General features: G+C 32.9%; 2 protein-coding genes across 2 annotated transcripts; one reads left to right on the plus strand and one right to left on the minus strand.

The window, feature by feature from the left end:
* The first annotated feature begins 1,616 nt into the window (after nt 1–1,616).
* Nucleotides 1,617–8,618, plus strand: LOC148609767 (thialysine N-epsilon-acetyltransferase-like). Its single transcript, XM_088540895.1, has 5 exons — nt 1,617–1,728; nt 2,966–3,011; nt 4,321–4,386; nt 6,153–6,289; nt 6,897–8,618. The coding sequence occupies exons 1-5, from the start codon at nt 1,663–1,665 to the stop codon at nt 7,065–7,067; spliced, it is 486 nt and encodes a 161-aa protein (XP_088397021.1). The 5' UTR covers nt 1,617–1,662; the 3' UTR covers nt 7,068–8,618.
* A 3,842-nt stretch (nt 8,619–12,460) lies between these two features.
* LOC148609768 (membrane metallo-endopeptidase-like 1) lies at nt 12,461–14,813 on the minus strand. Its single transcript, XM_088543147.1, has one exon. It carries the CDS (start codon nt 14,811–14,813, stop codon nt 12,636–12,638), a length of 2,178 nt encoding a protein of 725 aa, XP_088399273.1. The 3' UTR covers nt 12,461–12,635.
* Between the last annotated feature and the right edge of the window lie 8,648 nt (nt 14,814–23,461).

Genomic DNA, 23,461 nt, shown 5'->3' on the forward strand with positions numbered 1-23,461 from the left:
CGTTCGACTCAAGTAACGGTCTATTCCAGAGTTGGATGATGTCCAATCTTTAGCTTAACGTTGATTCAGAATTTATTGCAGGTTTTCTTGATTATCAACAAAGACTTTCGGCTCACCAAATAATGGTCTTGGGTTTCGTTCATCATCGGAAATATTCGATTTGTATTAGGTCCTTCGGCACAATAATTCTCCTCATCTTGGGTCAGTGAAAAAAGGCGCGGGATTGTTCATGGATCTTCATTGGTGATGTTCGTACAGTGCGTCTTCCGTGACTATTCCAGGCATCTTTCCAAACGGGAAGCTTTTTTTTTATCTTTGTCAAATATACATGGTGAAGAGCAAATATGTGGACAGCATTTTTTATCTTCATGAAAAGAAAAGGGCGATAATAAAAGAAAAGGACACCTTCAAATGCATCGTTCTCGCCATGTTGATAAGAGTATTCTTCATAGTTAATATCATTGATTTCGTATCAGATCCAAGCATTGTTGTCATGTATTGGGTAACTTTAAGAATTTCCTCGAACGCGGTAATTCTGTCGCAATATCTCTCACACGATGATTCACAATACGATATTCTATACTATCAAATTGGTACTACCTGATGTTGTAGGACCTAAATTTTCTAGAACTCTCTGACACTTTGCTCATGCCAAAAACGATAAAGTTTGACTAGGACCTACGAGTACTTCATGTGGAATGCCAAATTCTAGAGTATTTCTAATTTTTGCTGTATGTCTTTACCAAAGGTTAAGCATTGCAGTCTACTTTTTATTATTTCGGTCCTGTCCATTACTCATAAGCTTTACATGTCGTGAATTAAAAGCTTCCTAATAGTATCTGAACTCACTTTTTCTTTCTTGACGTTTGAGCCCTAGTTTCCTTAAAATGTCTTTCACGTTTACAAAATGATAATAGCGATAATATCAATTAAGTCATATAAAAACGTTCCTGTTTCGTCATTAGATACCGCCTGCAGGCAGGACGCTTACCCTACCGGTGCACCTGGTTCATCCTCCCAGTTTTTAGTGGAGTCCGAGTTGCTCATTTGCTTTTGTTACTTTGTATGTATGATTTTAGTTACTTTATGTTCTTTGTTGTGTATGTCTGTTTTCCATGTCTGGTCTTCGTCCCTGGATTGCATTCTTTTGATTACCGCTATAACCTTGGTTCACTTGATTACTCTTGCACTACGTAAATAAAAGAAATGTAAAGTAGAAATCAAAGCATGTAAAGAAGAAAACACTGCATATAATGATAAGAAAGAATGCACATAAAGTAATAAGAGATCGACAGAAAGTATATAGATGAAACGACCTCACGTGATAAAAAAAAACACTGCGCGTAAATATAAATCGATATAACGTAAATATATGTTGACAGAACGTAATCATAAAACGACAGAACTTAAAAACGAAATGAGAGAACGCAAAGACGAAATGACAGAACGTGAAGACAAAACAGCATAATTTAAAGGCGTTACTACATGACGTAAATACAAAATGACCACATGTAATCATTAAAGTACAGCAAGTAATATAAAAGTGACAACACATTTATAAGTGTGTATCTCATCAGACAGTTTAGGCGTTCCATAGTTAATAATAAATAGCCAAGGCGGAAGTAAATTACTGTTGCACAAGGTAATAAAATTAGTTTGAAAATGGAAGCATGTTGTATAAGGAGAGCGGAGGTTAATGACTGTGATGCTATCATGAAATTGTCCAAGGTTTGTACATGAAATAGTTATACATGTACAATATTAAGGTAATAATTATAAATTGCTGAATTATCGACAAATATAGCTTGTATATTTATGAAGTTAGGGGACGGCATGTGGGGACGTGTTCGAGGACATACAGGCTGTATTTTTCGACAATACCGAAAGATACTCTACTAATATTGTTTTTATCCTGTGATGTAAAAGCGAAAATAAAAACGTGTTTTTGTGTAGGTACAATTTGTTTATACATATATTCAGTTTATCTGAATTCTATGTGCTCCGCTCAATTAATTTCATCTTTTTACACTGAATGCATAAGCGAATATCTGGCTTTATAATAATCTTATAAAATGTACATAGCCTAAGAATGCTGGAACAGGTAAAAATGAACATGTACAAAAACACTGCACAATTGTATTCAAAACGCCAAAAAAATGGGCATTTGAATAAATTATATACTGTACTTATCCATTTCATTTTTAAATTTGATCATATCTTCTACGTATGAAGTAGTATTGACATCCATGAAAAGCTTGTTGTGAAGGGAGCTGGACGAGTTTTTTTTTAAAAAGAAAGTTAATTTTGTTAACTCGTGTTGTAAACCTGTTTGAATATGTGATTCTGACTTTGGAAATTTTGTTAGGTAGCACTCCAGCTAAGAATCATGGAAAATGTGATATATGGTTGGAAAGCCTACATATTTTTATTTTTGATATTTTGTTTAAAATGCTTTGGTAAACAAAAATTAACATTTGGTTATTCATATAACCAGTGCTCTTAGGGGATAAAAATTATATAGAAAGCACTGTAGATTTCAAAATTAAGGGAGATAACTATGTAAATGACACTCAAATATAATAGAATCTATTGGATTTTCAATGTTGATTATCTCCTAAGAGCTAACGGATTTTGAATGAATAATTACACATTTCATTGTATAGACCCATAAAACAACTTAATTACAAAAATAAAAATATGTGGCTTTTTTGGGGTGTATCACATTTTTCAGATTTTGCATGATTCTTACAAAGACAGCTTCTTAAATAAAAATACCACCAGAATAATTGATGCATCATGATAAATGAGATATTGTGTATTTTGCGGTGTGTCTGGATAGAATTCCGCAAACTAGGACAAATAAACAGTATATAATTATGATGGTAATGAACAAATTTAATCGGGAACAAATTTAGAAAGTTTCCTCTATTTTGTATATTTGATAAAAATAAATTTAATATTGCAGGATTTGGCTCATATGTCCAAAGATGAAATACAAATTGATGCTGAAGGTGATTAAAACATTAGGACATGTAATATATTATTCAAAGTTTATTTTGAAATTTGTGTGTAAACAAAAGATACATCCATGTACGGAAATCAACATTTGAAAGATCACCATTTCTTTGCCAACATCAGTATGCCGAGCTAAAGCTTCATTTTATTCAAAGTTTAAGTATGATAATTATTTTCCTTTCTTACTGATACGTTATTCATGCATATATCTTTATTTCTCTATCCATATTATAATACCCGCCGTAAGTACATCTGTATGTTGCAGCTTTCCATATTTTAGTTGAAGCTAAAACTTGAACAGCGAAAGGGGGGACCGTTCTGAGATAAGGCCGATGAGTAGTATTTTCTAACTCTTGTTTTTTCGACGGAGTCGGTATTGAGTTTGATTTGACATCAAGTGATACCAATGATGCTTAACCATTGCAACGTATTGGGGGCATTGGTGTCCAGAATATTTTCAGTCAGTTAATACATTGAAGCATAATATTTAATTTATTGAATAATTGGAAATAGCTGAATTACTAAACGGTGTTCATACAGTTCACAAAACAAATTTGGAACGAACAAAGCAAGAAAATGCATCGGCTATCTTTTTTAAAAGTAGTACTTGTTTTACTGTGATATCGACAGTGTTAACATCTAATCTAATAAACTAATAACCGTATCATCTTGAATAACCACGTACGTACCTATATGTACGTACCTATATATACCTCACTAAGAACCTGCGAAGCTCATTGTGCCAATGTACCGTTTGCGTAAAAAGACTGTGTTAAGATCTGGATAATGATTATATAAAATACTAGTAACGAGTATACCTGTACACAGGAGATCATATAACCATAGACCCGGCACATGTGCTTACTTTTTCAGAACTATATACATTCCATTCTCCCTAATTTGCGTTGTTCTTAGTAAGAGTAATCAAGGGAACCAAGGATATAGTGGTAATCAAGAGAATGTAATCCAGGGACAAAGACCAGACATGGAAAACAGACATACACAACAAAGAACATAAAGTAACTAAAATCATACATACAAAGTAAAAAAAGCAAATGAGGAACTCGGACGCCACTAAAAACTGGGATCATGGACCTTGTGCACCGGTAGGGTAAGCGTCCTCTGCTTTTCTAGAAACATCGGCCGAGTAAAGTAACTATTATTACTGTTTGTGATAATCAAACAGCTATGGGAAATTTGAGCTTGATTGTATGAAATTCAAATTATTTCTTTTTCATTCATTTAAGCTTGACAGATGAATATGTCGCACAACTGAATTTTTATTCTATTTGTATTTGCCCTTAGCTTTAAAAAGAGACGGTTTTAGGGAATCTCCATGGTTCCATTGTTATGTAGCAGAAAATGAACGAGGTATTTAAAGGTGCATTAGCTGTCATTTTCGTAAATTTTTGTTTCTGTTGAAATACGCATTACCCTTGAATTATTTCTACTAAATTGTACTTTTCAAGTATTATTTCATTTGATACCCACACATGAAATGTATTAAATATACATGAAATAGGTGTCTATATATTTATTTTCTTCAAGACAAGAAGTCGACGTATTTAAATTGGTATGCATGTGACTTCTGGTGACCTTATTCTGTGCATGTGCTGTAATGGTCGCTTCTTTAATAACAAAGCTGATCGCAAAGCGCAAGTGGTTTTATTCAACGGCAAGTAAGACCGACGGACTCGAGCTGTAAAAGAAAAAAATTCGAATATAACGCAAGGATCCTCTTGAAATTTACGTATTGTGATATAATGTGACACAAATATGGTAATTTTTTATTTGAAAACTAATCGAGATATAGATGAAATGATATAAAATCATTTTAAATCAGGTGAATGGCTGTCGGCAATCTTTGGAACTAATGTCGAAAAAATAATGAGATCAGGGCTATCGATCTGCTCTGATTAAAAAAAAGGTTGTTTTCACAATATTCTGTGAGCATTATCGATATTTATTGCTTCAATTTCATTACTGCAAACTTATTTCATTGAATCAGCAAAATTCAATAGAATCCAAACTGAACAAATTTGGCAGCTTATGCAGATTTAACTTAGTTTTTATCTTTCAACCTGTAACTTGTAGATTACGAACAATGTACATATGAAAATCGAGATTTACATTCCACTTAATGCACTAGTTGCATTTGTTAAAAATTGAATATTCATTTCCATGCATGAGTGGTTAACTTTTACAAAATGATTAAATGATATGAGTTCTTATTTAGGTCACAAGAATGGTGTGGCTTATCAAACCAAAAAGTAACGAATTTGCAATTACAGTTGGTATAGTGGTTTTAGAGTGTATTTCTAGTCTGTTCGTCTGTCATAGCAAATCTGAAACCACTGGGCCAACTTTTCCGGGATTCTGACAAGAAGTAAGGTCAATTTAAACAAATTCTGAAGAAACACCTTTGTAACCATAAAAACGTATTTTCCTTTAGCATTATGTGATATAAGGTATTGCACATTTTAAAAGCGCGAGATGGCTTGTAAGTGATTTTAGGTGAAAATGCAATGGTCTTTTATTATCGAATTATACTATTTATGTCCAGATCTTTGTATTTGCATATGCTTACGTTGTATCTTTATAGCTGTTAATTATTAATAAGGGGTCCAAAAGGTACCGGTGCTAAACATTAATTTGAATATATATATATAGAAAAGAAAAATCAACAGGAAGGGGATTCAAATGTAATCAATAGAATATAATCCAATGGTATAACAAGGGAAAAGGACACACACAACACAGAACATGAACGAAACAACATACCACGTATACAAAAAAGTAAATTATCAACCGGCATTGATTAAAAACTGGGAGCATGGATCAGGTTCACCGGTAGGGAAAGCTAAAACTTTGGAAATCACCGGAATGGGCCCTTGAGGCCAGTTAGTGCTCCCCTCTTTTCGGAATTTTGAGACCTGTCACTGATAATATTTAGTTTGTTAATTTTTTCGCTACTTGTGATCCATTGTTTTTTTTTCAGTTACTTATCAAGCGATAAAAGGATACATTTTAACATAATATGTTCCAATGTGCCCTAAGGAAATTGAAATTATTAAAACAATGAAATGTAAAATGAATAATTCTTCTCCTTTCATTCACATTTGTTTGTATTTGGACAGTTGTCGTAGGGTATATTTTAAGCTTTTTTGCTTACTCATCTTGGGTTGGTAGAATGATGTACATTGAAGAACTATATGTTACACCAAACTTCCAGAATCATGGTTATGGGGGAAGATTGCTAGAAGCTGTTGTGAAGGTATTTTAAACTTAAGCCAGACTCCTGAACAAGGCAAACATATTGCAAAAATAAAGAATTATGTCCCTTTTTCTATTTATTTCAACGCTTTTTCGTGATTTATTTCTCTTTAATTGTTACAGTCAAAAACCAACTTTCAACTCTGAGTACATACTTCATGATGTTTGTAACCCAACCTACATTTGTTTGCTTTTTTAATGTTTATACAAAATATATGAAGATATGAATGTGTTTGTAGTTATATGTGACAGTAACGTAGGTTTAGGCATATTATCGGTGTTGTTCACATAGATCTTAAATTAATGGTGTTGTTATTTTTTATGACCACAAACCATTTGCGGTCTCAAAATAGTATGATGTCGTCGTCCGTACCAAAAGGAGTCATACCACAACAGAAAAATGGGATGGATTTTGAGGGTTGTGCTTATTAGAGAATAAGGAGCCACCAAAAGACCACTTTTTTCCCCTGTCAAATACATGTATATTTAATGGCCGACAAAGTTCAGATCTGTATCAAACTTGAATACTTGTCCCAACTGTTAAGGGTTTGGCTTCTGCGGTCGTATTAAGCTGTGCCCTGCGAAGCATTTTATTTACTAATTTATAGGACGCATTATGTAACAATTGCAACAGGATAGAATGGGGCGTCATTAAGAGCAATGAAAATGCAATTAAATTCTATAAACGTAGAGGAGCGGTAGATGTGACAACTACAGAAGATGTTCATGTATATAAACTGGAAAGAGACCAAATGGAAAAACTCATCAAAAAGCCATGACAGCATAGAGAAGCAATGCGACTTTTGACAATTATTAAGTGTATGATAACCAACATGTCACTCTCGCAGTGATAACCAAAAAAAGGAATAAAGCAAACTACCTGAATCTTTTTGTAAAAATACTAAACAATTTACTTCAGCAAATGACCTTTTGCTGCAATATATGCAATCAACAAATTTTCTTTACCTCCACTATATTAATATCACAAATATGGTTGACCTTAGACATTGTATAGCACGAACAGATAAACCTTTGACATAAAACACTTGAAACATATACCGATACATGTAGTCTTGTTGCATTTATCATACAGTTACAGCTAGAAATGTGGCATTTGATATACATTCTTTTGAAGGTGCTCAAAAGTTTAATTTTGTACAATACTGAGTATATATTCATATGAATTTTTTCCATTTTGTCTATTAACTAAAACGTACATTTGTACATTGAATTAATAGCAATTACATTTCTTAGGTGGATTCACGGAGGATCCCATAAGACAGAAAAACCTTAGAAAATTCATCCCTTTTTTAGATACAATAATTCGTACTCTTCTCAATGCAGTGGTGGTCTATTTATGGAAATTTTTGGAGAAAAAAAAGAGAATCATTTGCACATCAGCTATTGGTATAGTTGATGAAGAACGATCAACGACGAATAAAAGTCAAGGAAGTTTATTTTCAATTATGTTCTTCTGTTTAAACTACCAGTATGCGTCAAATGCGTTCACTACAAAAGTAGCTTTCAATTTCGTTAAAATTTTTACTAGTTGCTTTATATCCGGCAAATAATACCGATAATTCTGATTATTTTCTCTTGTATCTCTCTTGCCGATCGTATAGGCTAATAAGTATTAAGAAGTTCATAGTTATCAAATTATAAACCCGTACCCATATTTATGTCCGACTAGAAATCCTATGCCTCCAAAGTTCTTTGATTCGGGATTCGTTGAGGTGCCCAGTGAGTAATCCAATGGATAATTTATACTATATTTATTATTCATGTCACCTGTGACGTAGGTTTATAAAGTTTACTTAATAGTCGACGTAATCTTTTTTTCTATCAAAGAGTCATCAATATTGTTAAAGAAAGATTCACTAAAACACAATTTGCATAGAAATATTTCAGAGACATGGAGAAGAATTTGTCTTATTTGGTAATCTTATATCGATACTTAGTGATTTAATTTTCTCAAGAGTCAAATGTTTTGTCTTGTGGATTAACCTGCCATCTCCGAAAATGTTTACCTAACAGTATATTATTATAGTCATATTTTTAACTGGCTCCTTGTCCTTTCAAGACAAAACATGGTTACCAAACTCATTTGATCGATAACGATACCAGTAGAAAACTTGCCTAGTTCTGGTAATTCCGTTTACTGTAGCAATATACAGTAGGTTTGCAAGTATTCAGACCAATTCATTGTAGTATTGACAGGCCCACAATATTGATGCGTTAACTACATGTAATAGATATATTTGAGATTTTTAGCGTTTGTTGGAAATAATTTAAACTGTCAATAAATGATAACATTTATTATAATTCGAAAATCGTCTTTATCATTTTTATATATCGTTTTCTGCCTGGAATAACTTGATGTTGGCTTTTTTGTAATAAAAACGCAATGCTCTTATCAAGCTGAACTCTGCAAAGTTGACAAAGTAATCCTCCTCATAGGCTTTATTGTAGAAGTGATCAATTCCTATCTCGTATGTTTTATGTCTTATAAGATTAAAATGACTGCACTGTCCTAATACTTGCTTGTTTATATTTTTGGCATATATTGTTGTTTCAATTTTTGCTCTCGGTGGCTGAATGGGTGATTCCTAGTCCTTCTGTAAATGTCTTGCTCGTTTGTCAGTCTTCTTTTCAATTCCTTTGTCCAAGAACAGGCAAACTACTGCGACCTTTCAAAAATTGTTTACTTTGTCAGAGTCATGTGTAAGTATTGAGTATTGCACTACATCGAATCTTCCCTATTTAGTACTTTTCTTCTCCAAATTTAACTCACCGGAATTGAGGTGATCGATTATTCCTAATGCTGGTAGTTTTTATGGTATTTTCATTCTGTAAAAATCTTTTGGAGACAATCTGTTCAAGACTATTATCATAATATAAAAGCATTAAAACCTCTGATTTTTTTTTCAACACTGTATACTTCTATTCCCCATACTCAGTTAAAATCCAGTCTTAAAAATATACATCGTTTTTTTTTTTCAAACAAGATGGTACACCTAGATACAAATATATAGTTCTTGATAAAGATTCCTCATACTTTGTAAGAAATAACTCCAAATCGTCTGGAAAATGCTGGAATTTTTAATCGACAATATATTTGTCCAGTGTGGTGGACGCGTTTTTCAACGAACGGTTGGCATTGCAATGGGAACAAATTGTGCTTTACTTGCTAACCTATTGCTTCACTCTTTTGAGGCTGACTTTATAGCTGATCTGATCCGAAAGAAAGAATATCATTTAGCTAGATCCTTTAATTTCAGTTTACGCTATATAGATGACGTATGATCTTTAAACAATGCTAATTTTGGGGGATTTAATACATCGCATCTACCCCAAAGATCATGAGATAAAGGATACTACAGACACTGTGAAGTCAGCCTCATATCTTGACCTATACTTAGAAATCGATGGTAAAGGAAAACTATTGACCAAACTTTACAACAAACGGGATGACTTTTCATCCAAAATTGTCAACTTCCCTTTCATCTGTGGCAATATCCTTTCAGCACCTGCGTATAGAGTGTCCATATTACAATTCATACGTTATGCCAGAGCTTGCCGAGACTACGCAGAGTTTTTGTATCGCGCTAGAATTTTAACAAATACGCTTCTGGAGCAGGCTTATGTTGCTACAAGATTGAAGTCATCACTACGAAAGTTTTATGGCCGTCATCATGAACTCGTGGATCGTGACAATGTATCCATCTGCACCATGAAAACTGATCTCTTCAATCTGTCATAGTTTTCCTTCCCTCTTTCATCTACCCTGGAATTAACTTTTTATGAGCAACTCGGTGGGTGTTTCTAGAAAAGCAGAGGACGCTTACCCTACCGGTTCACTTGGTCCATTCTCCCAGTTTTTAGTGGAGTCCGAGTTGCTCATTTGCTTTTGTTACTTTGTATGTATGATTTTAGTTATTTTATGTTCTTTGTTGTGTATGTCTGTTTTCCATGTCTGATCTTTGATTACCGCAATAACCTTGGTTCCCTTGATCACTCTTAATATGTTCTGAACTAGCTGTCAGTAAATATGTGGATCTCTCATTTGCCTAAATGGTTTATGTTGAGGTTTTCAATTGAGATAATTGGATGCATCATAGGCTGTATTTTATGGTGTGTTTGTTTGTTGTTTCAGTTCAGTTATTTTTACTATACAGTAAAGGGGGATTAAAGATGTTGGTCATTTATGTGTCATTGTGTCATTACATCACTTTTTAGTTTGATTTTGAAGACTTGGCATCGTCTGTTAACGTGGATTTTATTACTTTGTTGTTTGGACCTTCCACAGCTTACTTAAAGGTTGCACTTATTTAAGATCTTTTGTGGTCTCTAGAGTTATTTGCTAATTTGTATTGAGGCAATACGTTTCATCATGAGCGTTCTTATCACAGAACTTTTATCCATGAAAGGTTATTTTCACATGATGCTTTGCTGTGCGAGACTTCATTGGATCGAATTGGTTCGGTTACTTCCGGTTTGAAAAAAACAAATGAAATAAGACCTTTTGGGAGAATAATAAGGAATTAAATTGTGTTGGCGATCCGATCCTTTTGATGAACTTGCTACATGCAAACTAATGTAATCACACGTGTTCAAGGAGGAATAAATATTTCTTTGAATTTTCTGAAGTGTTTATGTTGTTTTATTGACCCTGCAAAATCAGTTTTGCCACCGGAAACTCCATACTCCTGACAACTGATTAGAAAATGATCAATTATCCCGACAACTTAAACTATGACTCCATGCAATGCAATAGAACAAAACGAACGAAGTAAACTTCTTTTATCGCAGTCAATCTACAATATTCAATCAAGATGTATTCTGAATGTTGTATAAAAATACTTAAAATATAAGATATGTTAAGTATACTAGCTTTAGAATACCTTTTAATGACACATAAACATCAACATTACTTTGAACGCTTTGTTAAAGATTTAATGGATCTCTAATCGACATCAAAGACTACAACGCAAAAATCAGAGGTCAAATCTGTCACGAACTAGTCAAGAGGTTTTTTATGGATTTTATTTCTTATCTAATAGAAGACAGATTTTTAAACAGTCTATTGGCAAAATGGTATTGACAGAAGATTTAGAAAGTGTTATACAGCTTTTGTAACCATATCAATAAATCACGCAAAATTTTTTATTAATAAAAAAAAATTAAGACACCTTAGGAGACTAATAAACTAGCATTAGCAATTGAGGTATTGGCTAGACATGAAGAGAGTCTATTGCTGAATTTTTAAAACCTAGAACTTAAAATTGAAATTTATGGCCGGTAACTGAGGCCTTTCAATTGGCTGAGTACAATCAGCAATATGGAAATTACATTCATCATTTTCATAATTTGTAATTTGTTACTTATATCCGCTATTTCATTCTCTTAGCATGTAAGAAGTGAATACAGAATTAATTAACATCAATTACCATTGATTATATTATTGAATAAGTGTTTAATATTTTAAGGAATTTGAAGACAACCGTTTATGTAAAATATGTTGATACTTGATTTATCTGCCTTTTAATAAAATATAAAAGTGGAAATAGAACAGACATCGTACCTCACGATGAATTGTGACTTACTTTAAAAAAAACCATCAATGACAGTCTGAAGACATGTCATTTCATAGTTTCGACCACCAATAAAACCAGTCAATGTATACATTTGTTTACATTGTTATGTACATGTTTACGGCGAGACATTGACAATTTATACACATTAACTAAATATTTAAACAAAAAAGATACTTTCATAATGTTTTTTATGTTGCGTTAACGAAGCAACATTTAAGCCCTGTCTTATTTTGTATTGGTTTAATCTGATCCTTATTCCTGGAAATTTGAGGAACATGTTGTTTGTTATGCGCAACATTTCAAAAAGTAGGTAACATTTAGTCTGATATATCGAAAAGTTTTGATCAGTTGGGTGTCTGATGATTAAATTGTTTGGTGATATCTGTCTTTCTGTATGACATAACTGATTATAGATGAAACGTATTTTTGGTTGATAAACAGCTAAACATTGTCAGATTACAGTTATGGATTGGTAAACCGAACTGACTATATAAAACTGATCGTTCTTCACAAAGACATGATTATACTATTTGAAAGTTATCCAATTACAAAACAAACTTTTATGTTCTAAGGTTTGACATGATTTAAATAAAAGTTATCCGATTTATCACATCTACTTTTATTACTCTACATACACTTGTCGTGCCGATATGAGCAAACAATCATCTGAAGCAGATGGAAAAATCTCTGACATTCATAGCAAATCTTAATCTTCATCAATTTTGAAGATATTGTTTTCAAATTTTCTTACAATTACCAAAAATTGCATTTTCTAACAGGGTTCATGAAGGACCCAACAGGACATTGAAAGACGTTAGAAAATTCTTCACTATTTTGTAGAGGTCCTATAACTCGTAATCTGTTCATTGCATGATGGTCTAGTAATGGAAATTTTCGGAGAAATACCGGCGAAGCACTTGCACACCAATTTCTGGCATAGTTAATGAAGAACAGTTGATCACCAGTGAATGGAAGTCCGGAAAGTTTATCCTCGATCATGTTTTTCTGTTTGAACTTGTGGTACGCATAAAATGCACTTTTTAATCCAAGATAGTCACAAATATTCTCATTAATAGTTTTACCTCCATTGGAAACTAGTAGTTTTAAATCTGGCAAATAGTATCTAGAGTACTGTTCTATGAAACATTTTTCTTTTTGTATGAAGTTAGCATATGATTGTTTCGACCAATAATTACCGAGAAGTCCATTGCCGTCAAAGGATATACCAGTACGTTCGAATCCGTGACCATATTCATGTCCAATTAAAAATCCTATTCCTCCAAAGTTCATTGACGGAGGATGTGTTAAATTAAACAATGGTGATCCCAAGATACCAAATGTTATCTCAATGTTAGCTGTTCCTAGATTATGCAAACCATTAATGTCACTTGGTCTTAAAATCCATTCGCTTAACGGTGGATGTATTAGTTTTGACAAAATAATCTTTTTCTTGTTTATCAGTGATCCTTCGATATTTTCAAAGAAAGATTTATCGAAGTTAAACTTTGAGTAGAATTTCTCCAAAAAAGAGTTATCATTTACTTCATTTGGAAATCCTATATCGATACTGAGCGATTTCATTTTGTCGAGAACGAAATGTTTTGTTTCATATGTTAACCAGTCTGCCGACTTGATCATATTCAAAGTTTCTGACTTAACATAATCTTTAATGATTGTCACATATTTGACTGATTGTTTGGTGGAAGACTTTTCAAGAAATATTCGACTGGTTACCCAACTCATTTCATCATTTACGATACCAGTACAATAATCGGTTCGTTCCGGTAATCGTGGTTCTCTGATTCCGTTAACTGTAGCGATATATCTTAAATAAACGTATTGAACCACTTTGTTCATAGCAGGGAGTAATGTTTGTATACCTCTAAATAGAATATAATTTGCAATAATACGATCAGAGGTTTTGGCAAGAATTGGTCCCAATCTATCATAGTATGGAGCGGCCCAAAGTACTACTTCAGTGTGTAACCAAACTCCAATATTGGCGATTGAGAGTACTTTTCTGAAATACTGCAACCAATCAATAAAAGGGTACCGTAATGATAATTCCAGAATCGACATTTTCATGTATCTATTTTTCACTAGTCGTCTTTCTTCCTCGAATAACATTATGCTTGCTAGTTTGGTTTCAAATATAAGTACATCGCGCATGTCGCGTCTAGCTGTCTTGATATCTGCTCCCAGTAGAACAGCAATATCGACGAGATAGTCCTCATAAGCTTTGTTGTAAAAGTTGTCAAGTCCTAATCTGTATACCTCGTGGTTTATAAGGTTAAAAAAACTGAACTGTCCTAACCCTGGTTGGTCGAGATATATTGCATATTGTCCTTGTTTACGAAAATCCCGTTGAATCGATGTCCCAATAATGGTCCCTGATGGCTGATAATGAAATTCCCAGTCTTTATGCAATAGATTAATTTTAGTCAAAAGTTTTACCATATCAAACCTGTCTCGATCCCATATTCCAAGAACAGGCCAACCACCGCGATCTTTCAGAAAGTTTTTAATTGGTGTAAGTCCACGCTTTTCAATTTCTTCTTCGTTTATGCAAGACGTATACAGTTGTTTTGCTTTGCGTAACGGTAATGCATCACTTAATTGAATAGGTTTCTTTATTTCTTGTTTGATAATATCTAAAATAGCACCTCGTCGGCTGCTCAACAGAGAATTAAATCCACTCGGTGGTCCTGTCCTATTAATAAACCCACCACATGCAAATTGATAGAAGTTGTCACATGGGTTTACTGTGAAATCAATATCTTCTCTAAATGATGCGGCTGTTGATTGTGGTGTTTTACTACTTCTTGAGTCTGAGCCGTCCGGTAAGCTTTCATACGCTCTAAACTGGTGAAGAAATTTTTGAATATTTCTGGATTCAGCCAACGTATGTAAAAAAAATAGTCCGCTTCCCATTTCTTGATCAGACCCATGATGAGTGTAAAAACTAAAACTGCTCACAAATGAAATAATCTCTGCCAAAAATAAAGACAATACAACAAATTGGACTGCTTGCAAAGGTCTCATGATCCTTGTTCTGAATACAGTGTAAAATGTTTATTTCTTTTTGTCAGATAACACCTAAAGGGTCTATAAATACATCAGTTTGTGAGAACAAGTGAGGACTTGACGATCTATTATCCATTACCTGGAATTTAAGAAGATCGGCAATTTATTTTTTAAGGTCAAAACACCGAAGGCTATATCGTATATATTTTATTGAATGTAAGTCTAGTAGAGCCTCCAATGGTCCCTATAGAGGATATGTAAAAGTATTGTACGGTATGATATGAATTGTACCAGGTGAATAATTATTGAAATTATATAATTGAAAACAGATAGTGGTTCACTAATAATTTTTCATTATATTGTTATAGATACAAAAATACATATAGAACTATATTTTATAACTGAGTAAATGCAATTAGAGTTAAGGATAAAAGACAACTGGTAATTTGTTAATTGTTATATTGTCCTTCGAATTTCGTGGTGTTCAAACATCTTGTTGTAAACCATATTGGTCAACGCTCTTGTTACAAGACATCCTTAACGCACTTTTCTTTAGTTCATGAAATCATTCGTAGTCAATAACAGTTACGATTACAAGCCAATAATTTGTATTTAAATTACGATTATATGTATATTTCATGGTATAGATATGTAACAGTGAATCCTTCATTATTTTGAAATGTTAATAGGTAAAAGCGGTAAAGTTTGTATTTTTCAGCAACATAAATTTACATTTTGTTCGTCAGGGTATTTTCGGTGGCGCTTCAATATTTGTGATATTTATAGTTTATGTAGCCAGGCAAATACAACTTGCATTTTTTATGAATTCTTGTAAAATATGAATATAATTCTGGTAGTAATAGAAATTTTGGCTTTCTTTATTTTTCCTTTGAGTTTCTTAAGATGTTGAAGCTGAAATCCAACATTTTTGACGAGTTTCCAAGAAATTGGATACACGTCACAAACACTGCTTTTTTCGTAGGAGCCTGTTTTGTTCTGTTTTAGTTGTTTTTTAACCAATCATTTAAGTCTTATTTCTAAAAGGTAGGATGTAATTTCCTTTGAAATATGTTTAAATATTTATTAAACTTTCTCTCTTTGCTACCAAAATTGTAAATAGTAATTGTTGTTAGAATTTCTTGTTAAATGTTTCATAGTTTTCGATTTAGTGCTTTGCCAAAATCTCGTTAAAATTTTCTACAATGAGCCTAGAACTTTTGGACAAATAGAGTTTTTGCTAATAATATGATACCTAACTCAAAGACAATTCTAGACATACTGTTTCAATATATGGTATATTCAAACGGAATAATCTCTGATGACATCATCGAAAAAAATATTCCTAATATGAATGAATTAATCAATATAGAAAAGCACATATAGTTCAGACACATAGTCATATACCTATTTTGCCTTGTGTTGCGTCTTTTTTTTCTTTTTTTTTCTTTTAAATAGAGCAATCTTTAGCAGATTTAAATTGAGATATTACATATGTTATCATATTTATAATATTACCATTGCTTAGTGATATATATACTTTATTGTTTGATATTTGTTAGACTGGTTTACTAAATGGTAACCAAATAATGAATTGGACCTGTACTTTTTTCAGTAGGTCGTTGTCAAATGTGATTTTTCACTATTTAAATCGTTGGTTACGTAGTGAATGCATTGCCCTGATTTATATAACAACATTCAGTAGAACTGAAACAGTTTCCCTTGGGTCATTATTACATTACATACTTCGGCATTTAACTGATTCGCCATGGAAAACACATTTATTCATACTATGAAAATGCATCACACTTGGTTTACATGTTTGTATATTTATCAATCGATCATTTCATTAATTATTCCTTTGTTGGTTGTAAAAGATAATCCTTTAAGTTAATTTTGAATATTCTGTCAGCATATTTCTATTTGAACAAATTCTCATCGTCAAGTTCTAAGTAGCAGTCTTTATAAAAATCAGACAGAATGTGCGTTGTACATGTCAAAAACCCACCGAATTCACGTTTATTTCTTATTGAAAAAACAGTAATAGACTACATTACCAGTCTTAGTTTCTCATTCGATTGTTGCACAATCGATATAAAAATTTAAAAGATTATGTATGAAATTGGCACTTTCCAAGAATTATAATCCTGATTAAGTATTGATTGTTTTGTTTGTTTGTTTGTTTGTTTGTTCGTTTTTTTTTTGTTATTTTAGTGGGAGATTGTGGTCATCTCATCAATACAGATCTGATATAAAAAGTATATCATACGTTGACAATAAAAGCATTATAAGGTGGGTTTTCTTGCCTCAGTACTACCATAGGCAGCGTTTGAATATTATATGTACTAGTACTAAATACAAAGGCGAAGTACATTGTGTCAACATTAAAAACATAAAATTTATGTAAATGGTCGGTTTAACATATGCAAAATATGCATTGAAACTTTTAAGAGGAGTACAATTCATCTGTACCTATTAACATAAGATTTATTATTCATGTGTATCTATTTACATAAGTCAGGCTTCACGTGAAAGCAAAATCGTTTGTTACATATATCATAATAGTCTTTTTAGCAAATATATCCTTGTTCCACATGATATATTATTCCATCTGACGCCATGCAGAAAACGAAAGAGTAAAAGTAAAGATGTAACACACGCACCCATCCAATGAACGTTAAACAGATGTAGTACCAGCAAGGGTAAGAGACTTCGATTACTCGTCGTGTCCTCCAAGTCAAGTGTTGCATTTATACGTGAAAGGAATTGTTTTACACATCTCAACCGAATTGCCCATGTTCCATGAGTAGATTAGATAGATTCAGATGGCGGTCTAGATATATTATATAAAATCATTGGGTAAAAAAGCTACATAAATAATAAATAATAGAAAATCATATTTCTTTCAAAGCTATCCCATTTCCCACTTAATCATAGGTACTCTTCTTCATCGCATTCTTCAACACTTCTATATACAAGGCACACTTACAATAGACATGTTGTGGGGTCGTTCATATTAGATTTTATATGATATAACGGATATTAACACCATCTGCAGTATCAATAAACATCTTCCTCTTTAGGCGTTTATTCTAAAGCACCTGGTGAGAGAATCCTTGAAACACGCTTACAGCATTCAGAAATGTGTAACATTTCATATGACTGCTTTTTTAAGTACAAATCCACAATAAATTCAGACATTGCCATTGTTAGATGATTCATAGTGCAGAAACGTCCAACACTCAAGCGATGCTTTTTTGGACTACATAGATCATATATTTATGTAACTGTCCTTCTCGTATATCAACAGATCTTTACTTTGAACAAAACCGTACTTTCATCTCCCACCTTAAAGAACCATACCAAGAACGATAACTTTTACAAAGAGTTAATGTCATGATCAATCAGTATAACATATATCTCAATAGTGTAATAACCGAATTACAATTTTTATCTCTACTTTTGACAAATATGTTGTCGATTTCAGTATTATTAAGAAAAAATATGACAGCTAAAGTAAATATTTGCTTGGACATGTCAAAATATATGACAAAGTACCAATAAGTTCAATGAAGCGAACATTTAATGCATGTAAACACACTCTTTGTATTTAAATATTTTTTTTTATGTGAGACTTTTTCCTCCTCAGAAGTTTATCAGTTTTACTTTACATTTTTATCCTCGATCTTATAATAGTTGGAACTCCTTTTGCCAGACGTTTTATGATAAGCAGTAATGAGAGTTGTTTGGTTTCAACCATTTATCTTTTTTTGGAAAAACGGGAAATCCGATAAGTAATCATGGTTAACATATGAAATGAAACATGTTTTTATTAAAGCTAGTCTAGAGTATTCCAATCCAATTCTTGATGGAGATAGATATGTTAAGTTACACAAAGATATTCTAATAACTAAATAAGAAACTTCGATTCTATGTCATCGGGACGTTTTATCCATTTGCTCGATGGGTTACTTGTCAGTTAGGATGAAATACCTTTATTGTTTTCAATTTACTACAATGTATTTACAAAGAAAAACTTGTCAATATCAAATTTGGAATAAAATTGCTAAAAAATGGTTGTCATTCACTTCATATGGGAAATCCTACATTTAATATTCTAAGGGTTCATATACAAAATTACCGAACACTAATCCGATCCGTAATTAAGTCTGAATTAAGTCTGATAAAATGAATATTACACCACCGGAGTAGCTGGCACTGCAATGGTCTTGACTTTCAAACTTAATGGTGTGTTAAATCTAGGCTTTATAGCACGCTAACCCACCCTCTTCCATTTCGGTGTATATATAATGGTGGTGATTGAATACCAACAGTATGCTATGGTGTCATACAGTTTTCTCCGATTTTGTCAGGATTCTATGTCATAGAACAGTTCTAAACTGTCAGAAGCTGTTCTGACATACCATGTGTGCTTAGATGCTACATAGATGTGTTTGTATACCCAGAAGATTGTTTGAAGTAGGGTACTTGAAACAAAATGCCAGAAAATTAAATTATCTATTGAATGATACCAAATGTGAGACGTTTTAGTCGAGTAATAACTTGAAAGAGTAATCAAGGGAGCCAAGGTTATAGCGGTAATCAAAAGAATGTAACCCAGGGACAAAGACCAGACATGGAAAACAGACATACACAACAAAGAACATAAAGTAACTAAAATCATACATACAAAGTAACAAAAGCAAATGAGCAACTCGGACTCAACTCAATACTGGGGGCATGGACCAGGTGCACCGGTAGAATAGAATTAATATGACTTTTGACCGAAAAATCGAAAATCCCATTTTTTGCATTTTTTTTTTTTTTTTATAAATTCTGAGTACGAAAATCGCAAAAAAATCATCACAAGAACCCCAGAAGTATAATTTGTGATAATACTAAACAGAAAATACCAAATAAGCCATTTTCTATTGAAGCATTAATACTCTAGGGGTTTTGACATTGATAAAATATGTCAATTTAAGTGATCTTTCGGAGGGATCGGGGTACATTTTTTTTTCATTTTTTTGCAAATCCGAAGTGTTACTACAACTTTCGTGGTACCAAGCTACGACATTGGGCTATACAATGATACCTAAATGTGTTTAGTTTGTTTACACATGCTATCCCAGGAAGGCTTAGACGCTCAAACAATTGAGTCATAAAAATCTTGGCTTTTTGACCCAGTGGGGTACAAATAAAGGCCTGTACGGGAAAAGAATTGAAGAATATTCTTTGGTGAAAAATTGATTCGGCAATGGGAGGTATAAAGGTACCTAAAACTCACCATGAAGTTGATGAGTGGGGGTGCACGGTGGACCCTCCTAGCCCATGGACTAGGAGTTCCTGACAGTCACTAGCTAGAAAATACTATGACTCTGACTGAATTCATACATTACATGTAAGTAATTCCGAAAAAAAAGACGTAGCACCCGAATCCGGATTGGTACGACATCAAGGAAGCCTTGCTATATTTGAACTTGATTTTTTTTTCTAAGATTTTTGACAAGACTTTTATTTATATCATGCAGTACCAACACAATTTATTGCCTACAATACCATTTACTACGCCCCTGACTTTAAATAATTTGGACTGACTTTTGTCACCAGTATGAAACAAAGTATTTACATTGACAATTTTCAACATTTTATACAGACATTTTGGATCTTTATGAAACTTAATTGTGTTCACACTCATGTATCCATTTTGCGAGAATATGACATTTTCGAAAAATTTTGACTGAAATATAGTTGTCGCAGTCACTCACATGATAGTAATCTTTTAATAAAAAATAAGTATTTTAGTCAATAATTTTAGACCATTATTGAAATTAAAAGAGTGCACACTCATTCATACATTTTGCAGAAATATGTCAATTTATAGAATTTTAACTCAAATTAATGTGTCGCATTCACCCACCTTATAGTTTGCGAGCAGTCAAGGCATGGTTTTAGTGCTGATGCTACACGGATTATGTATACTTTTTCTTTCTATCTCTTTAGTCATTTTCATAACAATCGAAAATATTGAGTGAAGAATAAATAACACATATGCAAAATATATTTATTTAATACGAGGATGGATAGCGATTAAATAAATAATGGTTATTTGAAAACCCTTTCTAAAAAAGCGCGTTTGACTATATTGTCAACACTAAAATGGAAGTAGAAACCGACCTAAATCCTGACATGTTACAAAAGGGTTGTCTAACACTGTACTATTATATATACTGGCGGTAATTCTCCATTAGTAGTCGCGGAATTTCTATTCTAAATAACGTCACACAGAACAGAAAAATTTAGTGTCAGGAACTGTCCAAGGATATGACAGTTTTTCGTATTTCTTTGCCACGACCACGGACAGTTTCTGTAGGGATCTATCAGGGAATAGGGCAATATGTTTCCGAGTTAAGGGCATCTTCTGTCAGACGGACACTGCCAGGATCTGTCAGGATTTCTGTTCTATCAACTGTCGTAGAACAGTTTTCCTGACAAATTCTGACACACACACATACAGAGAGAGAGAGATATTACAACCTGTAAAAAATTAGTTCAGTATGACCGTTGCGTTGTTGCGTGAAGTGAACTTCGCAGATATGGAACAGACATCGTATCTTACGATGAATTGTGGCTTACTTAAAAAATAAAAAAACAGCAATGATCGCCTGAAGACATGTAATATCATAATTTCGAAAAATAAGATCAGTCAATGTATACTTTATTCACATTGTTATGTACATTATTAATGCTATACATTGATATATTCAAACGTTCATTTATTTACATTATATTATTTTGTACACGTAAACGAAATATTTAAACAAAAAAGATATTTCCATATTTTTTTTCATGTTTTGTTGCAGAACAATGTACAATTTATACAAAAGAACAAAAATATTCCTCAGCGTTGATGATGGTACGTTTCAAGCTTGTCGTATTTCGCCTTGGTTTTATCTAATCCTAATTCCTTACATTTTTAGTAGCAGACGTTTGTTATGCGCAACATTTGAAATAGTAGGTAACATTTAGTCTGTTATATAGAACTTTTGTTCAGTTGAGGGTAATTTTTCTGATGACAATGATGATGATAATGATGATGATGAAATTGTTTGGTGATAACTGTCTCTCTGTAGTCCATTACTGAATGTAGATGAAATGTAGTTTTGGATGATGAACAACCAAAACATTGGTCAGATTACAAGTATGGCGTTGTAGATCGAACTGACTTCGTGTAAAACTGATCTTTCTTTACAAAAGAAATTGAATAATACTAATATTGAAAGTTATATCCTTTTACCGAAACAAACTTTTATGTTCTAAGGTTTGACATTATTTCAATAAAAGTTATCTGATTCATCATATCTACTACTATTCTACAAACTAGTGTCGTGCCGACAAAGAAATCATCTAAGGCAGATGATCAACTCTCCGACATTCATAACAAATCCTTAAACGTCATCCATTTTGAAGATACATTTTTTTTCAAATTTTCTTACAATTACCAAAAAGTGCATGTTCGCACAGGGTTCATGAAGGACCCAACAGGACATTGAAAGACGTTAGAAAATTCTTCACTGTTTCGTAAAGGTCCTAGAACTCGTAATCTGTTCATTGCATGATGGTCTAGTAATGGAAATTTTCGGAGAAATACCGGCGAAGCACTTGTAGATCGATTTGTGGCATAGTTAATGAAGAACAGTTGATCACCAGTGAATGGAAGTCCAGGGAGTTTATCCTCGATCATGTATTTCTTTTTGAACCTGTGGTATGCATTAAATGCAGTTTTTACTCCAAGAAAGTCACAAATATTCGCATTAATAGTTTTACCTCCATTGGAAACAAATAGTTTTAAATCTGGCAAATAGTATTTAGAGTACTGTTCTATCAAACATTTTTCTTATTGTATGAAGTTAGCATATGATTGTTTCGACCAATAATTACCGAGAAGTCCATTGCCGTCAAAGGATATACCAGTATGTTCGAATCCGTGACCATATTCATGTCCAATTACAAATCCTATTCCTCCAAAGTTCATTAACGGAGGATGTGTTAAATTAAACAACGGCGATCCCAAGATACCAAATGTTATCTCAATGTTAGCTGTTCCTAGATTATGCAAACCATCAATGTCAAATGGTCTTAAAATCCATTCACTTAACGGTGGATGAATCAGTTTTGATAAAATAATCTTTTTCTTGTTTATCAGTGATCCTTCGATATTTTCAAAGAAAGACTTATCGAAGTTAAACTTTGAGTAGAATTTCTCCAAAAAAGAGTTATCATTTACTTCATTTGGAAATCCTATATCGATACTGAGCGATTTCATTTTGTCGAGAACGAAATGTTTTGTTTTATATGTTAACCACTCTGCCGACTTGATCATATTCAAAGTTTCTGACTTAACATAATCTTTAATGATTGTCACATATTTGACTGATTGTTTGGTGGAAGACTTTTCAAGAAATATTCGACTGGTTACCCAACTCATTTCATCATTTACGATACCAGTACAATAATCGGTTCGTTCCGGTAATCGTGGTTCTCTGATTCCGTTAACT

This window comes from Perna viridis, chromosome 8 (genome assembly GCF_037379345.1).
Source record: "Perna viridis isolate PV_CMFRI_1.1 ecotype Kerala chromosome 8, ASM3737934v1, whole genome shotgun sequence".
NCBI lineage: Eukaryota > Metazoa > Mollusca > Bivalvia > Mytilida > Mytilidae > Perna > Perna viridis.